Source organism: Diabrotica virgifera, chromosome 8 (genome assembly GCF_917563875.1).
Source record: "Diabrotica virgifera virgifera chromosome 8, PGI_DIABVI_V3a".
In the NCBI taxonomy this organism is placed as follows: domain Eukaryota; kingdom Metazoa; phylum Arthropoda; class Insecta; order Coleoptera; family Chrysomelidae; genus Diabrotica; species Diabrotica virgifera.
The window spans coordinates 6905387-6932379 of NC_065450.1; the positions used below are offsets into that span (position 1 = coordinate 6905387).

Below are 26993 nucleotides of genomic sequence, written 5' to 3' on the forward strand. Positions count from 1 at the left end.
TATATCGGCCAATAGCTTTTTCATTTTTAGCGGCCGTTACTGACAGGTTTTACTGTAATTAGTGTGGGGAATTTTTAAACTGGCCGTTAGTACAGGTGGCCGGTGTTGGCAGGGGGCCGGTAACACAAGTTTTACTGTAGTTTAAATCGATTAGATCGAAAGATTAAATCTTAATTCAAAATTGTATATTAAATTATTACAATTATAAAACTATATAGTTTAATATCCAAAACATGTTTTGATTTCATGTAATGTAATGAAAATCTTATTTGTAAATTATTGGTTACAATGTTTAACAACAGGAAATATTCAAGAATAAATAAAATAAAAGTTTCCCCTAACAACAAAACATTCCAGGAATTCTACTATCAAAGTTCTATTCCGTGAACATCTGATTAAATTATGGCTGGAAAGTTACCACAAGATATTCTATGAAAAGAGTACAATGTCCTCCTGGAGGGGTAAAATTTTCCATACTCTAAAGAGAGGCCATTTACTATTCAATTTGCGTTCATTTTCAAATTTGCCGCGCGAGTATCTATGTAGCGTCGCGTGGTCATTGGTCATCAAGTCATCAATTATTTCATTTTCATCATAAGATAACCTAAAAATTTAGTAAAAATTTTGATTGGAAAAAAATGCATCGATAAGGGGGTGAAAAATGGAAATTAGTGGCTTTTTTTTGCTGTACTCAACTGTACTGTTTAGTATGCTAGTTTTGGCTATGGCTGGATATCTTAAACAATTATGTAAGTATTATAAAATCCGTTTTCAATTTTCTTTATGAAACGAATCATTTATGCATGTATTACCTGTAAATATTTTGATTTTTAATTGTAAAGAATAGAAAAATTACCGTTCATTTTAATTTTTTTTAGAATCAGCTGAAAGTGGTCTACAAAAAACCAGATATAACCAAAATAAAGATATAAAAAGTGTATTGACTAATTGGAAGAAACAACATTGTCCATGCATAATAAGTTATTACTTTATAAACAAATATTAATACCTAGGAATGGAACCTGGATATAATCATCAAGAAGATAGCAGGAATCCCGACAAACAACTTAAATAAGTACAAGAATATTGAGGAAATCCTCCTCGATACTACTGGGCAAACTAGAAGATTGAAGAGGACAAAGCCTTTTGAACTAGTTTGAGTGATAGGTGATAGTGAAAAGCAGAGCATAGTGCGTGATGTGGCTGTGTATGTTAGAATAGTGCACGATCTTGTTAGATTAGATAAGAGACGCTATCGGGTAAGCTCTTCATTTTAAGAAACATTAGTAATTTAGGTTAAATTAAAATTGCTCATTGGTCAGTTATGACCAGATTGCTTTTTTTATGTTTGGCAAAAAGGGCGTAAGTCAGAATTGCACATTGCTAATGTTTTGATGATTTCTGGACCAGCAAAAAACTGTTGTAGACGTAAACTGTATGTACCAATAAAAAGAGCCGATTTTTCTGGTCCAGAAATCATCAAAACATTATCGATGTGCATTTCTGACTTAAGCCCTTTTTCCCAAACATCAGAGAATTGTAATGTACAAATTCTCCTATCTGATTTTTCATGAATTTTGTAGGAGACGAAAAACCATTTTTAGGATCATCTCCTGCTTTCACATGTAAATTTTGACATGTCTTGTAGTAAATAGATAGTTGAATTTACTACAAAACATGTCAAAAAATATATGAAAACAGGAGGTAACCATAAAAAAGTTTTTAGTCTCTCTTACAAAACTCATGAAAAAAACAAATCGGAGGTATGTCACATCAGTGACTATATCCAGGGAATGTCTAAAAAATATACTTTGATGTCCCAAGAACCAAATATAACCTTTATATATATACAGGGTGTAACAAAAATACAGGTCATAAATTTAATCACATATCCTGGGACCAAAAATAGTTTGATTGGACCTAACTTACCTTAGTACAAATGTGCACAAAAGAAAAGTTACAGCCCTTTGAAGTTATATATTAATAGCACCAAGGGCCTTAGAGGCCCATGGCTTGAAAAGTTTGTTTTTTCTTCATTTTCACGTTTCTTTATGTACTGAGATCTTCTCTGGCTTGATATGTGATTTTTCTCCATTCCTTCCTCTTATTCATTTTTCTTTTCTGACCCTGTAACACCATTCTTTCCAAATCTTTTTCGACCTCTTGCTTCCATCTATTTTCCGGTCTTCCTCTTCTCTTTCTTGAAGCTATAGTGTAGTTTAGTACCCTTTTCGGAGTCCTCGTTTTTGGCATCCTTTCAATGTGACCTCGTGATCTAAGTCTCTGTGCCTTTATCACTCATTTGAAGTTACAAAATGAAAAGTGATTTTTTCCAATGTATCGAAAACAATGTGCTTTTGTGCACGTTTCAATTTAATTATTATTGTAGTACCTACCATTTAAACAACGTTTTAAAAACTTTTTTGCCTCTTATTGCTTTTTCGAAAAGTCAATTTTTATCGAAATATTGTGAATATTTGTCAAATCCACCACATATTTGTATATGGTTAAGTACGATTATGGAGACTTGGTAATAATATGCAAACTTATTTATGCTTTACATTTTTAGGTATATTTTGAACCATATTAAAAAAGAAGCCAGACTCAATAAAACGTGCCTTATCGAAAAAATACAAAGAGGCAAAAAAGTTTTGAAAACACTCTGTTTAACTAATGGTACCTCAGTAATAGTTTAATTGGAACATACAACATTTGGGGGATTTAAAGGAACAAAACCCCCATAAAATTTTTACGTGGACATATTAAAAAAAAGTCGCAACTCGATAAAAACTGCCTTATCTGAAAAATACTAAGAAACAAAAATATTGAATTTAACTAATGGTACCACAATAATAAAATTGAATTGGAACATACACAAAAGTTTGGGAGGATTTAAGGGATCAAAACCCCCATAAAATTTTTATGGGGTGCACAAATTTCACCATAATTTTTCTTTAAGATATTCCTGCCATAATAATGCCACATGTCACATGTCCATTTTCAATAAAAAATCGCTAATAGTTTTCGATATAATCAAAAAAATCCATTTTCATTTTGTAATTTCAAAGGGCTGTAACTTTTTATGTGCATATTTGTACAAGGTAAGTTAGGTTCATTTGAACTATTTTTGGTCCCAGAATAATGTGATTTAATTTATGACCTGTATTTTTGTTACACCCTGTATATACAGCCCATTACGCACCACCTTAAAAATTGGGCATTTTTGATGTCTCGAATTTCCTAAACCTGTTGTTGCATCTAAGTGATTTTTTTTATAATATTCTAGCCTAGGCCCTAGAATATGTTACCTCCTTATGCTTGTTATGCACAGGGAGCTATACTGTAATATATATTATATCACATTACTATAGAGAGCGATATGATATAATATACATATATTACAGCATGACAAGCTTAAGGAGGTAACCTATAGCCTAGGCTATAATATTATAAAAACATCACTTAGATGGGACAACAGGTTTAGGAAATACGAGACATCAAATATACCCCATATTTAAGGTGGTGCGTTAATTTCTTGGAGAAGTGTATTGTAATTTAATGTAAATACTGTAATATCCAATAATTGTAATTTGATATAAGATGAAATATAAGTTCCTTAAAAAATATATTTTTTATTTCCCACAATACATTCTCCACAGGTCTAAATATCGTCGCTAGACGTCCACCGAATGACCTTCCAGGACGTTAGATGGATGTTCAGCAGCAAGACATTGGACCAAACTGGGACATCCTATGAATGCCCAAATGACGTCCACCGAACGTCCCCTCCGACGTTAGGTGGACCTCCATTGGACGTTTAACAACTTGGCCTTTGGACCAAAATTGGACGTCCTGTTAAGGTCCAATTCACGTCCCCTAGGACGTCCGATTAAGGTCCAATTCACGTCCCCTAGGACGTCCGATTAAGGTCCAATTTACGTCCGATTAAGGTACAATTTACGTCCGCTTAAGGTCCCATTTACGTCCGATTAAAGTCCAATTTACGTCCGATTAAGGTCCAATTTACGTCCGATTAAGGTCCAATTTACGTCCGATTAAGGTCCAATTTACGTCCGATTAAGGTCAAATTTACGTCCTATTAAGGTCCAATTTATGTCCGATTAAGGTCCAATTTACGTCCGATTAAGGTCCAATTTACGTCCGATTAAGGTCCAATTTACGTCCCCTAGGACGTCCGATTAAGGTCCAATTTATGTCCGATTAAGGTCCAATTTACGTCCGATTAAGGTCCAATTTACGTCCCCTAGGACGTCCGATTAAGGTCCAATTTGCGTCCGATTAAGTTCCAATATACGTCCCCTCGGACCTTAGATGGACGTCCAATGGACGTTCGGTAGCGCGACATTTGGACCAAAATAGGACGTATAAAGGACGTTCCTCGGACGAAAACGGACGTCCAAAGGACGTCCCTAAAGTCCGTGAAGGACGTCCAATGGACGTCCATTGGACGTCCTTGTGCTATTAGGGCAATGGAGTAGCATGTTTTCAAAGAACGATTAACAACATAATAGAGAATGAAAGATTAACAGATACATTTGCATTCCTAGATGATGTCACTATTTGTGGAACAACAAAAGAACAACATGACAAGAATCTACAAAACTTTATGGAAATCGCAAGGAAATATAAATTAATTTTAAACGATGAAAAATCGAAATTCTGCATGACTCAAATTAATATACTTGGATATACTATTGAAAAGAAAACTATAAAACCAGATGCTGAAAGACTGCAACCCCTTATCAATTTACCAGTACCAACAAATATCACTTCATTAAGAAGAATTCAAGGAATGTTCGCCCACTATTCAAAATTCATACACAAATTTTCGGAAAAGATACATCCTATTGTCAATATCAAAGAATTTCCCTTAAATCAAACTCAAATATATGCCTTTGAAAAGCTGAAACAGGACATTGTAGAAGCAGTAGTCACTTCTGTTGATGAAAATGAAATATTTACAGTTGAAACAGATGCCTCCGAATTTGCCATTGGAGCTCAACTTACACAACAAGGAAAACCAGTAGCATTTTATTCAAGAACACTTTCAAAAACAGAACATAATCATTCAAGTGTTGAAAAAGAAGCTTATGCAATTGTGGAATCCATAAGAAAATGGAGACACTATCTTATGGGCCGACACTTTAAAATTATTACAGACCAAAGGTCAGTTGCTTTTATGTTTGACTTAAAATCAACATCTAAAATTAAAAATGAGAAAATAATGCGTTGGCGTATAGAACTGTCCTGCTATAAATTTGAAATTATTTACAGACCTGGGAATCAAAACATTGTTGCGGATACTCTTTCAAGAATATCTGCTGCTATTCACCCCACTATGTCAGATAAAAATTTATTCAATTTACATAACACAATGTGTCATCCTGGAATAACCAGATTCTATCACTGGATACGATGTAAAAATCTACCTTATTCTTTAGAAGATGTCAAACGAACTATCTCTTCTTGTCCAATCTGTGCTGAAATTAAACCAACATTTTACAAAAACAAAAGCACCTTGATTAAGGCTACAGCACCTTTTGACAGACTGAATATAGACTTTAAAGGACCTTTACCATCTAACAATCAAAATAAATATCTGCTGAATATTGTAGATGAATATTCAAGGTTTCCATTTGCATTCCCATGCTCAAATTTATCATCTTCAACAGTCATCAGTTGTTTAACTGAGTTGTTTACTACTTTCGGAACTCCTGCATATATTCACAGCGATAGAGGATCTTCATTCTTGTCTGCTGAGGTAAAATCATTCCTAACAAGTCATGGTGTTGCTTCCAGTCATACAACTCCATACAACCCTCAAGGAAATGGACAATGTGAAAGATATAATGGTATCATTTGGAAAACAGTTCAACTAGCAATTAAATCTAGAAATCTTCACATAAACCAATGGCAAGATGTACTACCTGATTCTTTACATTCAATTAGATCTTTACTGTGTACCTCTACTAACTGTACTCCACACGAACGTATGTTTAATCATCCCAGAAGATCAACAAATGGTACATCTATTCCAACTTGGCTTAGTACTCCTGGAACTGTTTTCCTCAAGAAACATGTTAGAAATTCGAAATATGAACCTCTGGTGGAAGAAGTCCAACTCCTAGAAGCAAATTCAGACTATGCACATGTCAGATTACCAAATGGAAATGAAACCACAGTATCGGTCCGACACTTAGCTCCGAGAGGAAATACTTCCCTTTTGGCAGTAGATGAGGCAACTATTGAAGATAATGAAAAACATGTAGAAAACCAGTCCCCCATGATAAATCAAAACATGGAACCATTGAACAGTGTAGAAGAAATTAATACCATAGATAGTCAACTTCAACAACCTTTTTCTGCTCCTGGTGACGGTCCAACTACTTCAACTTCAGTTCCCCCAGAACTGATATTGCAAAAGCGAATAAGAAAGCCTCCTTCCCATTTACAAGATTATGTCAGAAACTAACAGCGTGGATGAATGTGGTGTTCCTTTCTGCATAACTATTATTGTTATTATTGTCATTATGTCATTCACTCATGTCAATGTCATGTCATTGTCATATCATTATATCACAGTTTGTCAATCATAATGTATGTACAATTTTAGTTTATTAAAACCTTTAATTCTCAAGGTTTTCATTATTACAATACATTAGCTCTTATGGACTTATTTAATATTTAACTCATTTTATTTTTGTTTTTAGCGTAATTAGACATTAATTTATTGGTGGATTGTAGCTGAATATGTTTTATGCCAAAAATAAATTATTTTAACCTTATAACATATCGACGTGACAAGAATCTACAGGTCGAGCAAGTCTCGTAAATTTCACGATTGCGAGCCACGCTTCACGCAACCGTGTTTGCGTACTTGTGTTTCGAGTTGCGTGGTCGCGCGCAATCGTACTTGAGACGCTGTGTCAGGTGAGGTGTTTGAAAATTTTGTAACTTGATTGCTTGATTCTGTGGTGTGAAGGTGGTTAAACTTTTGTTTTATTTTTTTTTTGTTTTTGTTGTTGCGAATATATCGCAGAAAGTTTTTAGATGAAGTAATTTTATGATGAAGATAACACAGAAAATACAAGAGGGCAGCATACTTTGCAAAACAACTTGTTACAATTTGAAATCAGCATTTTGTTAAGTTGTTGTCTTGCAGGTAAAAAAAGTGACTTTTTAAAAAAATTATATCTTGGAAACTAAAAATTATTTTTATTTATAATTGAAACATGTAAAAGTATAGTACTCTCAAAAAAATTTCAGCCAAAAATATTCATTTTTGTAGAGTTGACTGCAATTTTTCGACAACAGCCCTTTTTTGCAGTGAGCAGCATAACAAGTCCAGTCTCATCTGAAATCAAAGTTTCTTGTAGTTTATACCTCTGGCTAGTGAATGAACAAAGGATTTTTTATTAGATGAGGTCATTTTTGTTTTATAAAAAAAACTACTTTAAAAATGAGAAAAATTGGGGTCAAAAATGTGTTTAAACTTATGTAAAATCTTCAAATTTCATTTTTTTTAAATTCCTTCGTTCATATTCTAGCCAGAGGTATAAACTACAAGAAACTTTTTAATTTCAGATGAGACTGGACTTAGTTATGCTGCCAACGCAAAAAAACTTAAACTCTACAAAAATGAATATTTTTGGCTGAAACTTTTTTTGAGACTACCTTAAGTACTATACTTTTACATGTTCCAATTATAAATAAAAATAAATTTTAGTTTTCGAGATATAATTTTTTTAAAAAGTCACTTTTTTTACCCACAAGACCTATGTAACCCCTTAAAAAATGTTTGGAAGAATATGTTTGATGGCCAAGATGCATACATATATTTAGAAGCAAAGTTCCTGATTTCTGTAGTATAATACGTAATACCGAAGAGGAAGTAGCCCTAAGCGCCGGACTCCACTTGCGATTTGTAGTTGTGAAGATTGAACACATTCTTTCAAATAGAAGTCAATCCATGATTATTTAGTCACAAATGGATTGACTTGTATTTGAAACAATGTGTTCAATCTTCCTGATTACAAATCGCAAGTGGAGTGCGGCGGTAATAACACCAAAATATTCCATATAGGTCCATAGAAGGTACACAGACATTGAAAAATTCCTGGAATATCCCCGAAAACATGTTCCCTGAACATCCCAGGAAAATCCTGTGTCAGCATTTTAAACATTACCTGAATGTCTTATTGGAACATTCCATGAATGTCCACAAATGTTCTCTGGACATTCAAAATATATTTTGTAGACATTCCCTGGATATACCAGAAATACAGTGATGACCGCTCTAATAACCGGCAAAATAGCACAAAAGATGTATTAAGTAGTGAGATAAAAAGACATGAAACTAGTCGAGCTGGGAAATTTAGCGATATTAACTTATACATTTAGATTGTATTGATTGTGTACCACCTTTAGACGTATCAGACGAGTTTGGAAACTACCACTGTCACAGTGACAGTTTTAGTTGACATACTCCTCCGATATGTGTAAAGGTGGGATCAATATAACGTAAATTTAAAGGTTAATTTCGCTAAATTTCCCAGCTCGACTAGTTTCATTTCTTTTTATCTCACAACTAAATATGTTGCCCATATTTTGCCGGTTATTAGGGCACTCATCACTGTACATCCTTGCTGATGTGACAATACCTCCTATCTGTTTTTTCATGAGTTTTGTATGAGAGATGGAAAAACATGTTTTAAGGTCACCTCCTGTGTTCATATGTAAGTTTTGACTTGTTTTGTAGTTCATAGATAGTTTAATTTACTACAAAACAAGTCAAAAAATATCATATGAAAACAGGAGGTGACCCTAAGACAAGTTTTTAGTCTCTCTTACAAAACTCATGAAAAAACAGATAGGATGTATTATTACATCACTGACGATATGTGGCCATACCAAATAATACATCCTTGATAAATATAAACATTTTTATTGAACAAAATCTTTTCATACATTTTTTCAATGCAATTTACTGATATTCCTAAATATTTCAAAAAGATGTGTCACATTTGCTTTGTAAACCTTTCTTTTGCCTTTCGTAGCCACATATTCCGTTTCCTTCATGGTTTTTTGTAGACCACTTCTCTCAGCTGATTCTAAAAAAAATAAAATAAATGGTAATTTTTCTATCCTTTACAATTAACAATCAGAAGAAATACTATTTACAGATAATGATATGCATAATAATAATAGGTTTGTTCTAGCATCAGTTTGAAACCATCAGCGAATAGTGGACCAGCGCGAGTAGAGGGGATCGCACTGGTGACTGTATTATGTTCTTTTACTGACCAACTGTTTGCTGATGGTTTTTGACTAGTTTGACTGTTTGCTAGAACAAACTTAATAATAATGAATATTTTGTATTTTGACAATGACATCTGATGTGGAAGTCAAAACATTAATAAAATTATTTTTTCAAGTTAACTTTCACATGCGCGTCTTAAAATTGTACTTTTAATACTTATATCATAAATAACTATTAAAACTATCTTAAGAGGAAACAGTATCGATCAACAGGTAGCGAAAATGTGTTCCAAGATTGCGGCTGTAATTTTGAATATTTTTTCAAGATATTTGGCACACATATTCGTAATATAATAAAGAATGGCGGTACAGAGCCCAATTTGAAAAATATATTAATATGTGGAAATTACTTTGTAATTAAATACAATATAAAAAAACGAGCTTGTACCGCCATTAAGAAGAACAAAAAAATACACTTTTTTTAAATACAACTTTTTTATCCGATTTTGTGTTATTTTGGAACTACTAAAATTTTTTATTTCATTGGTAGTTCCAAAATTACACAAAATCTAGGCATTGGATAAAAAAGTTTATTTGAAGAAAGTGTATTTTTTTGTTCTTCTTAATGGCGGTACAGGCTCGTTTTTTAAATATCGTATAATTACAGAGTAATTTCCACATATTAATATATTTTTCAAATTGGGCTCTGTACCGCCATTCTTTATTATTTTACGAATACATGTGCCAAATGCCTCGAAAAAATATTCAAAATTACAGTGACAATCTTGGAACACGTTTTGGCTACCTGTTTATCGCTACTGTATTACCTTAAAACATTGTAATTTGCTAAACCAGTATATTTTACTCTACTACTACTCTACTAGCTACCTCATTTTCCACTGTTTCTAAAGACTTGTTTACATGGGTAGAGTTTTGAGGAGAGTAGAGTAGTGGTAGTACTCTACCAAAAATGGCTTGATACCATTCACATGAGGAGAGTACAAGTATAGTACTGATGCTAGTATAGTGAAACCGATTTTTGTATTTTTAAACACTTGATTATAAGTGCACCTTAAATTCTTAATTTTTTGCTGAAGCTAGTTTACTCCAAAGCCCCCTTTGCCATTCTTTCGACGATTTCATCCTCCGCAGCTTGCTGCAAACTTTTATTTCTGTAGTATACACTACCTAAATTCCATAAACACTGGCATTCGCCGTATTATAGCTCTACAAGTTTTAAAGTTTCATCTTCGGTGAACTTCATTTTCACTATTTACACAAAACACAATTCCAGCCAGAATGACAGCACCTCCATGTACTCTCCTACCTACTCTATTCTGCCATAATTGAGCGTGTTCCATGGGTAGAGTGTGCAGCTGAGTAGACATTTTGGCAGTAGTGGTGGTCATAGAGTAGTTACTTTGCCATAGGTTGCTAGTCACTCTACTTTAACTCCAACTATACACTCTACCAGCTATTCTACTGTGCTGAGCATTTTTACAGGTAGAGTTACTCTACTCTATCAAGTACTTGCATCATTACTCTACCCGTGTAAACAAGTCTTAAATCTACTGAATGAAAATCTACTTAATCTTAATCTACTCTTAATGAAAAATGTCTAAAATAATTTACCCACCTAGTATTATTGTAGAATTTAAGACAGTCCAGTGCCTTATAAATAATTTCAATATGAATATTTTTCCCTTTAATTCTCCTTTGATACCACTCCATTTTAGAGTTTGGGGAACTTATTTCATTGTGTTTATAGACCATATTTATTGAAGGAACCCAATCTGGAGATTGTTATTATCGATTAAGTCGGCTGGTTTTCCTATAAGATTAAAATGTTAACATCTTCAAAAATCATTACTGTTGCAATTGTAACTTACCAGATATAAAATGATTACAGCAGACAGGACAGGAAAATTTTCATTTCGCTAGTAAAACCTGTACATTGTATTGCATTTAACCATTGTTGTCTCTCAGATACCTTATTTAGTTCAGTTTAAAAGTGAACTTTATCTTGCATTTAACTATCACAATTACTTTGCATTTCACACTTCAAAACACAACACCAATGAAGCATATTATCTTTCTAAATTAATACTTCCAGAGAAAATGTTAAATTAATCTTTGTACAACACAAAATTACAAAGAAATACAACTAAAATTATCTAAAACTCATTAAGAACAGATAGAATAAGATTTATCTTTTACACCCAGTAGCCATATTGATTTAATTTTGAAAACGATTATATTTAAATTTGGTAAATATAACTCCGCACGACCACGCAACTCGAAACACAAGTACGCAAACACGGTTGCGTGAAGCGTGGCTCGCAATCGTGAAATTTACGAGACTTGCTCGACCTGTAGATTCTTGTATCGACGTGTGGTAAAAAGTGTATTCTTTATATACCATTGTAGATGGAGATGTGACATCAAATTTAAATTTGTCATTACTTTAATATGTAGGACAGCTTATTTTGAAGCGGAAATATTTTGTCACATTATCTAACTGCCACATTTATATACCAATGGTATTTCAACGGCAAATTAATTTTTTAATATCTTTGTAACTGATATTAAAAAGTTTGTTAGTTGAAAAAATTGACTTAACTGTACGTAATTGTTTTTAAAAAGTTTAAAAAGTTATTTAAATAATTTGAAGTTTATTGATCAATTTTTTTTAATTAGGTATTCTTTTTATCAAAATTTAAACTGCTTTTTTTTAATACTTCATTTATCTATATTCTGAAAGCTTACCTATCAGATGTTTAAATTTAGTTAATAAAAATATATGTCTATAAACTACGCAGACGATAGTCTGACTTTTATAAAATTAATGTTAATTTTTGTGAAATATTTTGTCTCAAAAAATGCATTGTTTCGACAGAAAAACTTTCAAGATCGTCCTACTATTATCACTATAATTTTCAGGTTAAAATAAAAACCAATAATAGGCACAAATTTTATTTACACCGAAGGAAATAACATACAAACGAATAGGTTTAATCCACGAACGTTATAAATAACATAAAGACAAATCTTTATAAAAAGTCTTTATTAACTTCGTTAAGTTCCCTTTTGAATTTTTTATCGGAACGATAACTCGATATAAATCCCGGTACGAAGCAAGTTCTTTTAGTGTAAGCTTTCTTGGCACTCATATTTAAATAATATTAACCACCTAAACCAATAATCTTATATTAACTACGAATAATTAATTATTTTCGAAATTTTCACATTCACTCCAATGCAAAAGTAGCATCTATTTCTACGCCACCGCCGCCCTAGCGAGAAACCAAGCAAACAGGCAAAATTGTGTACAAAAATTTCAAGGTCGTCCTATCTCGATTCCTCTCCTCTGTGTAGGTCTCCATACTATGAACCTTAAGTGACACAGAGGCGGCAGCCATCATATGCTAGAGAGAGAAAGCTAAGCGCCGGTAAAGAGAGATAGATAGACCACCGACCCGAACTGCTCCGCGTTACGCTATTTTTCGGACCTGGCCTAATCTATTGTGTTATTATACCTATGGTGAGAACACGACTTCTAAAAATATTTCAAAATCAAAATTAGCGAAATCAATCCAGTCTTTCTTATAGTTGAGGTTGTCAAATAAAATTAGAGGATGCCAGAAAAAATTGAGTACAGCGACTGTACATGGCAATTGATTGTATCCCCCGTCGCATGGCGAAGGAAAAAATCACCAGTTTTATATAATATTATCATTCCTTAAAAAAGAAATTCCTTTTTAAAAAATGATAGTATAATTATTATAATATAATATAATTATATAATATAATATAATATAATATAATATAATATAATCTAATATAATATAATATAATATAATATAATATAATAATTATACTAATATTATTAGGTAGGTATAAAAAAATTTAAGAGAAAAAGTAACTTTTAGACCTGACAACAATGCATATAATAAGACATGTTTTAAGATGCTCAGTTGCCAATAGTGTGATCTGACTTCATCTCCTTGGAATAAAATAGTCCTAATATCCACAACAAAGAAATCTATTACAATTCTTATTATCACGAATAATCTTTACATTCTCTAGATAGCAACAAATTTAACTATAACCGCTTCGTTTGATTATAATGTAAAAATCAATTCTGAGTTTTCTGGGTCAGAACTTATAATTTATTACTTATTCAAAATCGCGCAACACTGTAAGAAAACGGTTCGTTCGAAGAGTAAAAAGCTTGCAACAATTTTGATACTCGATTCTAGATCCTGACCCGAATATTAGCGGCGTGTAATTTGTGTTGATAACCTTAAATCGCGAAATGGCCTGTTTATTATCGGTGGCAATTATGTAGTTCACTTTTTCAGCAATAAAACTACACTAGCGTTTGTTTCAAGCTCTATTTTATTCTTCCAAGAAATAAAGTCATCATGGTTGGAAAACATTGCATAGGAATGCTATGAGAAGTTTCATAATGTTTAATAAAGTCCTTTTTAAAAGTTGCATGATAATTACACAGAGAACATTTATGATGAAATGTTTTAGTTTCTGCAGAAACTGATACATTTGTGTGCACTTTTTTGACATGAAAGTTTAAACTTGACATATCTAAATTGTTTATCACAATGTGTGCACTTATAGACGTTGCCTTTAAGCACTTTTAAAGGGGCAATTGCATCCAATTTGTCGGGATGCGAACTTTTTACATGTCTTTTTAAATCATGTTTATGTTTATACACTTTTTCGCATTTCACGCACTTATTAATTCTTTCCACACCTAACATTTTCGATGTCAAGAAAATGAAATACATACTCAAAAGCAAACACAAACACAGAACTGTAAACAGTAGAAATGATTGAATCGGAAAATTGATCTAACAGCTTCACTGTTCAATTGGTAATTATACAAAGAGTCTACATTCTACCACATCCAATAATATTTTAATATTAAATATCATGTAACCGCAGTAAATATCGGTTTTTATTATCACTAACTAGTCTTTTCAGCGTTTTAAATAACTCAAATTTCGTCGATGTTTATATAGGCAACCCAAATTACACGCCGCTACCCCTCGGGTCAAGATTTAGACAGAATCATTTTACTCGGACCGAAGAGTGACTGTCCTTGAAAATTTTTCAAATAAAGAACAGAGCTCCTGTTAGATATAAAATTTTTAATGGACTGCGCGTGCGTGGTAATGTTATTGCAACTTTAATAATTATTTTCAGTGCAAAAAAAAGCCTGATCAATGTTCAAAATAGGTGATCATTGCTCAGCGCTTTATTTCCTATCGAATACAGTCATTTGTTTTAAAGATTTCGATCAATGAGGTGCCAACATCTTTTTTTCGTCCTTGAATTTTCAACCCTTAATAAAAAATAAACTACAGGTGATCAAAATCTGAAACCTAGTGATCATTGCTGTACAAACCGTGAGCAAAAGGATGGTATAATTATTTTTACGAAATTCGATCAATGAGGTGCTAACATCTCATAACCGTATGACGTAGATATATTAATATTATGTGACACTTGACAGAAGCTCGAAACAAATGACTATCGATGAAAAGCCCTATTGGGTCAGACCAGTGATATGGGAGGGAGTGGATCAAGGTTCATAGATAGGGGTTAGGTTATCTCATAACTATGTGGGCGGAAGCGAGAGGGAGGGGAATGCCTACGTCACTCGTACGACAAAGTCAAGTTTGACAGTTGTTTGTGGTTATATTTCCGTATATTTTTGTGGAATTTTCTTATAATATCGTTTATTTGTTTAATATTTGTTGAGTTTTTAAGCATATAAGGACAATATTACTATAATTACTTATTTGGGTCCTATACAAAGGCAGTAATGACTTGTGAAGTGTGTTTTCGTAACCGTGTAAAGTTAGTTTAAAAATTATAATATTACACATAATAATATGTAGTTTTGTATGTTATAACATTTTTTAGATGAGTGGTGGTAACATTTGTAGCATAGCTATATGTAAAAGCAACTCCAAAATTCCTGAACCAGATGGAAACAAAATAATGTTTTTGGACATTTCCCAAATACCTTTAAATAATGTTAACATTATCAAACAATAATGGATAATAAAATGTTACAAAATAAATGGGCCTCTAAACATAAGAAAATAGGTAGCAAACATTTCCTCGTGTCTGAATATGTTAATATTATGTTACGTCTTTTTTATATTTTAACCTAATAATAAATTATTTATATTATTCGTTCTTTTGTTGTTGCATACCACCAAAAATGATAAAAGTGCTGCACATTCCACGAAAAACATAATAAGTAAGTACCTACATATTAGTATTTTTGATTTTAAACTTTTTCTTCTATTTTTTTGGATTTTTGTGCTAATTAAATTGTTTTCTCCATTTAAAACACACATAAGGTTTGTTCCAACATGAACTTTTAGACGGTCCAGAAACCGTCACGGAACTACTTGTACCGCTTGTTGTGCGCATGTTCGTAACCGTATCGCCCAGTTATCGTCCGATGACGGTAATCCAATGATACAAACCAAAGACGTATGCCGTAGATATATTAATATTATGTGATACATGACAGAAGCTCGAAACAAATGACAATCAATGAAAAACCCTATTGCCCAATTACTGAAATGGTCATCACGAAACGGTCACTAAAAGATCACAATTCTTGTTGGAACAGTGGGAAGGACGATCCGAGGACGATCATATTTTTGTTGGAACGGATTTTGTTTACTGCGCAGGAGCGTTACCGTTTCGTGACGGTTCTCGGTCGTGTTGGAACAAACCTATAATAAGTGTTAAATGAATTCTAGTTTTTTGTTAGCAGACTATTGATTTTTAAGGGAAAAATTGATATAATTACCAATATAAGAACCATTTAATATACCTATACCCAAGAAAATCTCAAAATATATTGCAAAACCTAAGTTTTTGAACCTTTTATTAGCATTGACTCTTATGACAATTTTAAGATTGTCCTACGGATGACGTATTCCCGCCTTTAAAAAGCCAGCCTTTGATTGGTCTACAGTTATGAGACAACCTACGCCCTAATCTATTAACCTTGGGAGTGGATAGGACCCGAGCAATCCTGCCTGTATTTACTAAATGGGACCACTTGGTGAGACGCACAATATGGCGGCGGGCAGGTCCGGATTCAAATTAATTCAATATGTATTTACGATTTTATTTGGGAATACGCATCGAGTTAGATTAATAAGTTATTTGAAATAAAATTAGTTTAATTTTTAGTACTTTTCAAGTACACTTTTAATAATAATAATAACATAATAATACAATTTATTAAACTAAAATAAAGAATATGTGAAATATAAGTTTTGATCAATCCAAACCCCTAAGCATTTGACATACTCAGAGAAGGGTATCAGACACGGGCGCCCATATAAAAATTTTCAGGGGGGCCAGACGTGAAGATGTTGCACATTATATTTTGTGTGCTCTGGATAACCATATATAGCTAACAGCAGCCGAAAAGCCAGGGGGGCCACGGCCCCCTGCCTATGGTATCAGATGTTCATTTAGTTAAATACTGTCAGGTGTACAATACGCCTTTAGTTTTTTCAAGATTCAAAACTAGTCTTGAATTTAAGAACCAGTTTTCCACTTCCGACTTCAAAGAGGTTTTTTGAAGTTATATTTCTTTAGGTGCGATTGAGAGGGAATTTTTATTATGCCACGCGCATGCTCACACATACAGTATGGAGTTAGTTGTTAAATCTTTCAAGTTATGTATGTATCAGCAGAAGTAAGATATGAAAATAACATATTAGTGTTTTTAGTTATATTTATTATAATTTTTATGTTTTTGGATCTGTCTTCCTCGGGAGTAAGATAATAAGTAGGTATTATTAAAACATTTTTATATTTATACTCCACTTGATCTATTTGTCACCGTGATTTGTAATTAGGGATTCCAATGAACTGTCAGTAGTGGTCGGTGGATGGCTAAACTGACATGGCCATAGACATAGTTAAGGGGGGTGGTCATGTCGTATCTAATGTTTACATTGAATATTGACAAATTTGTAAAGAATATCCTGTTTGGTTTTGTTTTTTTGTTAATTGTGTAGCGAAATTTGTGAAATTGTGATAGCAAAGTAAATATGAAGTGGTTTAAACATTGGATACGCCTATGGATGACAGTTTCGCCATCCAGCAGCCATATTATATCACGTGATTTGGAATGCCTAATTATGTGCGAGAAATCATGTAAATAAAGCGATTATGGGTGATTGGTAGAGCATTCGACTACAGATCGAGAGGTCCCGGATTCAAATCCGGAAGATTCATATTCCTTTTTTTAATTTTTGGTATTGTTTTAATACAAAATTTTTGAAAGTAGTAAGTATTAAAATTAGTTTAATATTTAAATAAAATACAAATAAACTGCTTAAAGTATATTTATTTCGTTGAAATCAGAATAACAGAAGTATAACTTGTTAGTTGCGTACAAAGTACATGTTCTTTTTTATTATTATTCATAAGCAAGGACGGAGGGGCAAGTCCCTATTATGCACACAAACAATGAAATTATATATAGTCCGTCCGTTATAACTTTTCCCATGCGGTACGATTCATTTTCAATCAAATTAAGTCAAAACATAAATTGAAACGAACGTCGATGTGTATATACATTTTGTATACCGTATACTATATACTACACACATCGGCGTACGTTTCACTTTCTGTTTTGACTTAACTTGATTGAAAATGAATCGTAACGCATGGAAAAAGTTATAGCGGACGGACTATAAGTAACTTACTAGTAGATAATATAAAAAAAAAACAAAAAAAAATAAAATTCGGTTGAAATAAAAAACAATATTTCGACTGTTATAGAAAATGGTCCACTTTACTTTTAAACGTGTTGGTAGAAGAGGCCGAGACAATGTTATCACTAAGGTTATTCCAGCTCTCGAAAAATCTATTTAGTGGAAAGTTCTGTCTTGATCTTGTAGAGAAGTTCTCTTTTTTAAGTTTAAACTGGTAACCTCTGAGGCATTCATCTTGATTTATGGTAAACATTTGGTTGAGATTTCCGAAATTGAATTTTAATCTTTTAAATGTGATAATTAAGTCTCCACGTTGTCGGTAAAGTTCAAAAGAAGTTAGGTTGGTCATACTTAAGTCTCTCTGCATAGGGGGGTCTTCTCAGTTTCAATGAAATTCAAGTGGATTTTCTTTGAACGCTTTCCAACAAAGTTTTGTCTCGAATCAAATCAAGATACCACGTTCCACCAGCATATTCCAGAATCGGTCTTACCTAAAGAGTGTAAAGTTTACAAAATGACAGCATTGAAAATCTCGAAAAAGTTACCTTAATATTTTCATTGTAGATTTTATATGAATTTATAGAAAATAACATTTTTGCTTTTTTACGACATGTTAGTATATTATGCAACGAGCATTTAATGATGGTCACTATGAAGCGAGTATGACGGATACGAAACGAGCCGCCTAGCGGCGATTTTCTTATAGCATACGAGCTTCATAATGATAATAATTAAATGAAAGTTGTATACACGATTTTTTCTATGATCATTCACAACAAAAAATATATTCAAATTTATTAATTTTGTAACGCAAACAAATTAAGTAGTTGTATGGTTTAATTAATTATTTTGTTGACACATTTATATTTTCAATATTACAATTATTAAAATGAATTTGGAGGATAAATTTTTAATATCCCTATCGTCTTCAGACATTTTCTTAAAAATATTTAATTTTTAAATTAGTCAGCTTGTTTACATATTAAGAACTGTCAAAGCGTATGTATTTCACTCGCCAATGGTCACTGCGCGTGTGCCACCTTCATCGCTAATGCCATATCGCGATTCTATTAGTTAAAAATCTGCATCGTCATGAAAATCTGCATCATAATGAAGCTTATTATGATAAATGTAGTGAACCTATATTAAAGTATGAGCATAGAAAAAATATGTTATAGAACCAAATTGAACTTCCATATTAAGATATACCCAGTACATCGACTGAATCTACAGAATCCATTTCACATATCGTCGCCTTAGTACTATAACCTAAACCTAAACTTAATACTATAACTACCTAAACCACCATAATTATCATAACTACCATATACTAATAAACATAAACCATACTATATACATAAACCACCTATAACTACCATAACTATAACCACCTAAGCTTAATACTATAACTTGATAACTCGAAATTAGTAGTTTTGAGATAAACGGGTTTAAAGATTTTAAAGATATTTGTGCTGCTACCATGATGTTGGTAAATACGGGATTTCTCTGCAGCTCTAAAATACTGTTCCTTAACTTTTTGGCTACTGATCTATTTAGGAGTACGGTGCAAATTTGTTTTCCAATATGGAAAATAACGGAAAATTAAAGTTATCAACTTTTAGCACTACCATAATGTTAACATTTGGTAATGTCGCATGTCGTGCCAAGTTGCATCTTAGTGAACTTTGTAAAAAAACTGATTTTTAAGCTTTATTTTGGTGAAAATTAGCCCTCTGCCATGGGGGTTGCCAGATCTGCTAACAATTCTCGAAATTTTAAATCATTAATTATTACGACCTGTCTGAGGATTTCTCTTCAAATTTGCCCATTCTCGAGATAATGAATTTATGTAAACTCAAATGTCCTCACTGTATATATTATACATATAAACAAAAAAAAATATAAACAAACAGTAACGTATACGCACTTAATTACATATTATGTGCAATACATTATTACATTATAAACAATTAAATAGATTAATTTTAATATTGCATGTGACATAAATGTGTTTTAGACATTAATTACAATAAATTGAAGAAATGTAGTATTTGGTAATATTTTAGATATTTATTATTTATTGAGGTTGTCCATTAATCGGTTTTTCATAGAATTGTGTTGTTCTGTTTCCAATCCATTGTTTGATTTCATATTTATGTATATGTTTTTTATAATTTTTAATTTGTTTTAAATTCTCCTGTAGACAATTAGATATATATTCTGGGCCCTATGTAACCAACATATCTCTTGAGTATGGATTTATTACAGTGGAGTCCCGGTAATCCGAAATAATTGGGACCGAACCCATTTCGGATTACCGAATTTTTCGGATTATACAGATTTTCTTAAAACACCCTTTTAAGAAAAAATAACACGATGCCTATCATTAAGTACAGTACTTTCGTTTTTTGAACGCAATAAGAGCCTATGATAATAAGAAGGAAGTAATGAAGCCTTTAATAAAAAACACATTCATCTGAGACGTAGGATCAAACACCGTTTTTCAAGACAAAAATTTGATTGCTCTCTAAAGCTATTGCCAAATTCTCTTTCGGATTAAGCGGATTTTCGGATTACTAAAGTTTAGATTAGCGGGACTCTACTGTACGTTTAGGTAAAATTGCAATAGTCCTTGTGTACCTGGTTTGATGGGCTATTGCTAAAGTCTAATATTATTTTTTTTCCTCTATATGCATGTATAAGAGCTTTGTGACAGAATAATTTACGTACAGTTCAAAATTGACTTTCGTTATATAACAGCTTGCTGGAATATCTTAAATTTGTCTCATAAATAATTCTATTTAGCCACTTCTCAATAATGTTTATAGAATGCAAGTAATTATTTCGTATTCCACACTATCCTAAAAGGCCAAAGGTAAGTTTAGATTGTATAAGTGCTTAATAAAGAATTCATAAATGAGTTATTCCTAAAAAATATTAAAAAAATTGAACCTTGATAGGATATTTTTTTTATAAAATTAGTATTTTATAAAACTTAGTACATAATATACAAAATTATAACAAGTTTATCAAGAAACTAGTTGAAATCTGCTCCTACACACCTATTACCTATTCGCAAAATTAAATTCCGACAGAGGGCGCTCAAAATTTCAAAGATGACTCGAGAAAAACAATTCATTTTGTCATTTGATCCCATAGTTCTAAAACGTTAAATTAAAATCATTTACACGAGTGTTTTGCCAAAGTAACCACTAAGTTTTGCCACTAAGACATCTTATAAGTTAAAGACGACTCAAAATTATGTTTCATCTGTATGCATTCGTTAAAATTTGATGCTAACTACCGATTTGTTTTTACCTTTTTTTCATAAAAAATCTGGCCTCCGATAATCACACAGCGTTTTAAAAATTATTAATCTATATTAAAATTTCTAATTTTGTTTTTACTTTAATTTATAGGACACTACAATTTATTATACACTAACAGATAACATTTTTTAATTAAATAAAAACTGCAAACTACCTAGGTTTGCTTTCAAGATGCAGTAGAAATAAACAAACCAAGACACGTTAAATGCCACTAGGAGCACAACCGAATCATAATTTACAATGTACATACATTGTAAATCCCAAATCATGATTTCCAAAGTTTATACATTGTAAATTATGATTCGGGAGTGTTCCTAGTAGCATTTAACGTGTCTTGGTTTGTTTATTGCTACTGCATCTTGAAAGCGAACCTAGTGTAAGTAGGTGAATTTATTTTATAAAAACTGAGTTTTGGAAATTATGAGGTGGTCGGAATATTTTGTATAACAATGTACATTCTATGTACAGAATATATACTGCATTTTGTTTATTTATTTAATTTTACAGTCACTTAAACATTAAAAAATATTACGTTTAATACAAACGTTAAATTAACAAAATGTGTGATTTGGCATTAGTTAGTTTACATCATTATGTAGAGTGTAGAGTATAATAGGAATGAATACTGAGGAACACTGCAATCGTGTTTTTAAGTTGAATTCACTGTTAATTACAAAATAAACTGACCGCAAATATGTACACATATTATTTTAATAATTTATTTATGTTACCTGAGATTCACCAATTGTAGGGATTGCATTTTCTCGCAAACGAATAGGATAAGCTAAGGAAGTCCGATCTACATCCCTCTCAGCAAAATGTTTTGTACATAATCTGCTTCCTTTGCTTGGTTCCCAGTTCTCTTTATTTACGAACTGTATCCAGGCCTTTCTCCTTTTAACATCTTTAGGAAAACTACAATCATATAAACCAAGTTAAAAAATTACCTGTTATTTTTACATGCATTATCACTAAAATGAAAGTAATACCGCCCTGTCCACTGTTTATGCTTAGATACTAACCAATGTAAGGAGATTTTGGTTGAGTTTTCTTTATTCATTCGAGCGTTATAATTACACGACGGGAACGCACACGACGGCATACTATTGTCACTATAAAATCACTGCAAATATAAGTTCAAAACAATTTATAAAATATATTTTTTAAGTTCACAACTAAACCAAACAACAAGAGCTGTCAATAGTGTCAATGAGACGCACAACATGGCCGAAGTGATCCCATCTACCACACCACATGTCATATCCCCTCCCTCCCATATCACTGGGTCAGACACAGATTCTTGTACAAGAACTGCGCCAATTTCTGCGCAAAGAGCAAAACCGTAAAACCTGCTGGTAAAACATCTAAAATGTCAAAATTACTTACTCATAATGGCGGCTGAAATGAAAATGGGATCATGTATTGATGAATTTATTTGTGTTTTTGTAGGTATTATTTATAAATCTTTTATTGATACTTAATATACCGTTTGGTATGAACTACTGTTTTACTAATAACCATATATTTAGCTCCTAGTAAAGTTCAAACTATAAATTTAGGTTTCATGGTGCATAATTTTGTAATAGACGAAAATACAATAGTTCCTAATTTTGATCAAACGGAAGATAATTCTAATGCAAATATTTTAGCACAAATATCAAAACAAAATAAAAAACACAAATAATCAACCTCAAACAGTCAACGTAAAATTCTGGTTAACATTAAAACATTAAAATGTTAATTAAAAGTTTATAAATTTTATAAAATCAGCTGTAGCTGTAGATGCAGTACTACCATAACGTGACACAGGGTGACAAACAAAATTTCGACCAATCACGTGCCGAATTTCATACAATTTTCGATACAAGAACTTGCATAGTGTCATACAGGGCACAAATGTACGTACAAGAAATGATACAAGAAAATGTATACAAGAAACGATATCAGAAACAATATTAGAAATGATACAAGAAAATGCATAGTGTCATACAGCCTTAAGGCTTGAATGAATCAAATTATATTTTATTATATACAGGGTGGGGCATTAGTGTGACAAAGTCCAATTACTCGTTTGTCGTAAGAGATACGAAAAAAAGTTATTTAGGTAAAAGTTGGGGCACACATAGTATCATAATTTAAAAATATTTTCAAATATACAGGGGCGTGCGTATTGACAGGGTGACACAAGCTTATGTTTTTTTAAATGGAACACCCTGCATATTTTTACATTTTTGGATTCTCCTTAATGTTTCCTTTCTTAGAATATATGGTGTTGTAATATTATACGAGGTAGTTTAAAAGTTAATTACGTTTTTTTGTTAATTTCGTAGCAACATCGACACCCTGTAGAATTGTAGCGATTTGACATAAAATTTTCTATTTATATTCAAACTATTTTTAATATAGTCTACTACTGTTAATCATTAACAGTATAGCGAAATGTTTAATTTTAGTTTACAGGGTGGGTCGAAACTCCAAATGAGTAATTTCTGAGTTTTATTAAATGGAACACCCTGTATTGTAGTATTGTAATGAAATGATATTTATGGTACTTTTTTATTTCTTAAGCATTCCCTATACCTAAGTGCTTTAATTTGTAAGTTATTCGTGATTCTTTAAGATAAACATTACTTAACAAAATCTACGGTTTCGTTTTGATTAAAATCTGTCTTCGTCCATCCTCCGATAGTACTATTTCTAGGTCTACCTGTTGTCAAGGAGGCTCTAAGGAAGACAGATTTTTACCATTCCTACCGTAGATTGTCGATATAAATTAAAACAATTTATATTGCAGTATGGATAGAACGACCTCTAACGGGGAATAAGCGAAATGAATTTCGACTCAATTCAAGCTTTCTGCTTAACCCAGGTATAAACATACCAAAAGGCACCGCCAGGAAAACATTCCACTTTGCGGTTCAGAGAGCCCGTATGAAACGAGTCTTTGTACTCTATGCAGAGTATGGCATTAACAAAATAAGAAAATCTACGGTTTCGTTTTGATTAAAATCTGTCTTCCTCCATCCCCCGATAGTACTATTTCTAGGTCTACCTGTTGTCAAGGAGGCTCTAAGGAAGACAGATTTTTACCATTCCGACCGTAGATTGTCGATATAAATTAAAACAATTTATATTGCAATATGGATAGAACGCCCTTTAACGGGGAATAAGCGAAATGAATTTCGACTCAATTCAAGCTTTCTGCTTAACCCAGGTATAAACATACCAAAAGGCACCGCCAGGAAAACATTCCACTTTGCGGTTCAGAGAGCCCGTATGAAACGAGTCTTTGTACTCTATGCAGAGTATGGCATTAAAAAATAAGAAAATCTACGGTTTCGTTTTGATTAAAATCTGTCTTCCTCCATCCCCCGATAGTACTATTTCTAGGTCTACCTGTTGTCAAGGAGGCTCTAAGGAAGACAGATTTTTACCATTCCGACCGTAGATTGTCGATATAAATTAAAACAATTTATATTGCAATATGGATAGAACGCCCTTTAACGGGGAATAAGCGAAATGAATTTCGACTCAATTCAAGCTTTCTGCTTAACCCAGGTATAAACATACCAAAAGGCACCGCCAGGAAAACATTCCACTTTGCGGTTCAGAGAGCCCGTATGAAACGAGTCTTTGTACTCTATGCAGAGTATGGCATTAACAAAATAAGAAAATCTACGGTTTCGTTTTGATTAAAATCTGTCTTCCTCCATCCCCTGATAGTACTATTTCTGGGTCTACCTGTTGTCAAGGAGGCTCTAAGGAAGACAGATTTTTACCATTCCGACCGTAGATTGTCGATATAAATTAAAACAATTTATATTGCAATATGGATAGAACGCCCTTTAACGGGGAATAAGCGAAATGAATTTCGACTCAATTCAAGCTTTCTGCTTAACCCAGGTATAAACATACCAAAAGGCACCGCCAGGAAAACTTTGAAAACTTCGTCGAAATTCATTTCGCTTATTCCCCGTTAGAAGGCGTTCTATCCATACTGCGATATAAATTGTTTTAATGTATATCGACAATCTACGGTCGGAATGGTAAAAATCTGTCTTCCTTAGAGCCTCCTTGACAACAGGTAGACCTAGAAATAGTACTATCGGGGGATGGAGGAATACAGATTTTAATCAAAACGAAACCGTAGATTTTCTTATTTTGTTAATGCCATACTCTGCATAGAGTACAAAGACTCGTTTCATACGGGCTCTCTGAACCGCAAAGTGGAATGTTTTCCTGGCGGTGCCTTTTGGTATTGTAGCGGAAGAGAAATCTTGGCCGATCCCCGTATAACAGTAAACACCTCGAGAATGACGTAATCGGATGTGCTAGGCCTCGCCGGAGAATTCTGGAAGGTACGTCACGTAGGCGGAACAAGCCGATAGCTCGAGATGGGAGTCGATTGTTCCAGAATAACAACTGGGTATAAATACGGGCATATTTTGTGAATAAGTTTAGTGTATAAGATAAATTCGTCTGTAACTTATATAAATAAAGTCGTATATAAATTACGAACCGCTAGTTTTATTGTAATTAGAAGTAATTACACTAATCACGCTACAGTTGGTGTCGGTGTTCGGTTAACTTAGTGCGATATAAATAAGTGAATTACAGAGAGACTTTAAAAGACTTTTGAACTTTATTCGTCGGGAATAGTTAAAGTGCGTTGATTGTTCGGTATTCGGAAAGACTGTTAAAAGACATTTTGGAAAGTACGTGTGTGCCGACCAAAGATGTTGCTAAAAGAACTTACAGTAAAACAGCTCCGTGAACAGCTCGAGGAACGGGATCTGGACAGCAGTGGGCTCAAGATAGTCCTACAAGCACGACTCGAGGATGTCCTCACGAAGAACGGAGAAGACCCAAAGACGTTCCACTTCCAGTCAGCAGAACAAGTAATCTTATCGAAATTAAAAACTGTTTCTGAAACGATCGATGAAACTTCTAGAAGAAGCGACGAGAAACTTGAAGAAGTTAGTAGAAAAAGCGACGAGAAATTCGAAAATGTTGCTAAAAGATTCGATGAGACTTCTCAAATAATTAAAGAGGTCTGTAGGCAAAACAACGAAAAACTAGAAGAAGTTTGTAAACAGAACAATGAGAAATTTGAAGAAGTTTCTAGAACATTCGATAAGATGCAGAAAAGTGTAGAGACCGTAGAAGAAAAGATCAAACAGCTAGAGAGCAGGATAACCGATACAAAAGTACAACCATCAGTTAATGCAGCAACGTTAGATCCTTTAGTGAAAGACGAACTACCGAGAGACGAAACGTCGCATAATATGAGATTCAAATTACCACCATTTGATGGAAAGTCCTCTTGGTCCATATATCTTAGACAGTTTGAAGCTATTGCGACCGCCAATCATTGGACCGAACAAGAAAAGGCTGTTTCCTTGACTGCTGCTTTACGAGGTGATGCTGCAGATATATTAAGGTCAATTCCCAAGGGTCAAGAAAATTGTTACCAGACCTTGTTCACTCGTCTAGAAAAACGCTATGGAGATGCCCATCTACAACAAGTATACAAAGCACAACTGCGAAGTAGAAGTCAACGAGCAAGTGAGAATCTGCAAGAATTTGAAGCAGATGTGGCTCG

General features: G+C 32.9%; 1 protein-coding gene and 2 long non-coding RNA genes across 3 annotated transcripts; 1 reads left to right on the forward strand and 2 right to left on the reverse strand.

Annotated features, from left to right (window-relative positions):
• Nucleotides 1–8949: 8949 nt before the first annotated feature.
• Nucleotides 8950–12461, reverse strand: LOC126889660 (uncharacterized). The gene is made up of 3 exons (XR_007700126.1): nt 11169–12461; nt 10916–11110; nt 8950–9131 (listed from the first exon to the last, which is right to left on the reverse strand). It is a non-coding gene; the product is annotated as an uncharacterized LOC126889660 (long non-coding RNA).
• Nucleotides 12462–14461: 2000 nt separating this feature from the next.
• LOC126889661 (uncharacterized) lies at nt 14462–15498 on the forward strand. Its single transcript, XR_007700127.1, has 2 exons — nt 14462–15159; nt 15226–15498. It is a non-coding gene; the product is annotated as an uncharacterized LOC126889661 (long non-coding RNA).
• A 6130-nt stretch (nt 15499–21628) lies between these two features.
• LOC126889662 (THAP domain-containing protein 2-like) lies at nt 21629–22569 on the reverse strand. Its single transcript, XM_050658168.1, has 2 exons — nt 22414–22569; nt 21629–22306 (listed from the first exon to the last, which is right to left on the reverse strand). The coding sequence occupies exons 1-2, from the start codon at nt 22491–22493 to the stop codon at nt 22114–22116; spliced, it is 273 nt and encodes a 90-aa protein (XP_050514125.1). The 5' UTR covers nt 22494–22569; the 3' UTR covers nt 21629–22113.
• Nucleotides 22570–26993: the final 4424 nt, after the last annotated feature.

Coding starts and splice junctions, on each gene's coding strand:
- LOC126889662 (XM_050658168.1), bottom strand. CDS start 22,493: ATGCCGTCGTGTGCGTTCCCGTCGTGTAATTATAACGCTCGAATGAAT. Junction 22,307..22,413: donor ACCAAAATCTCCTTACATTG/GTTAGTATCTAA, acceptor ATATGATTGTAG/TTTTCCTAAAGATGTTAAAA.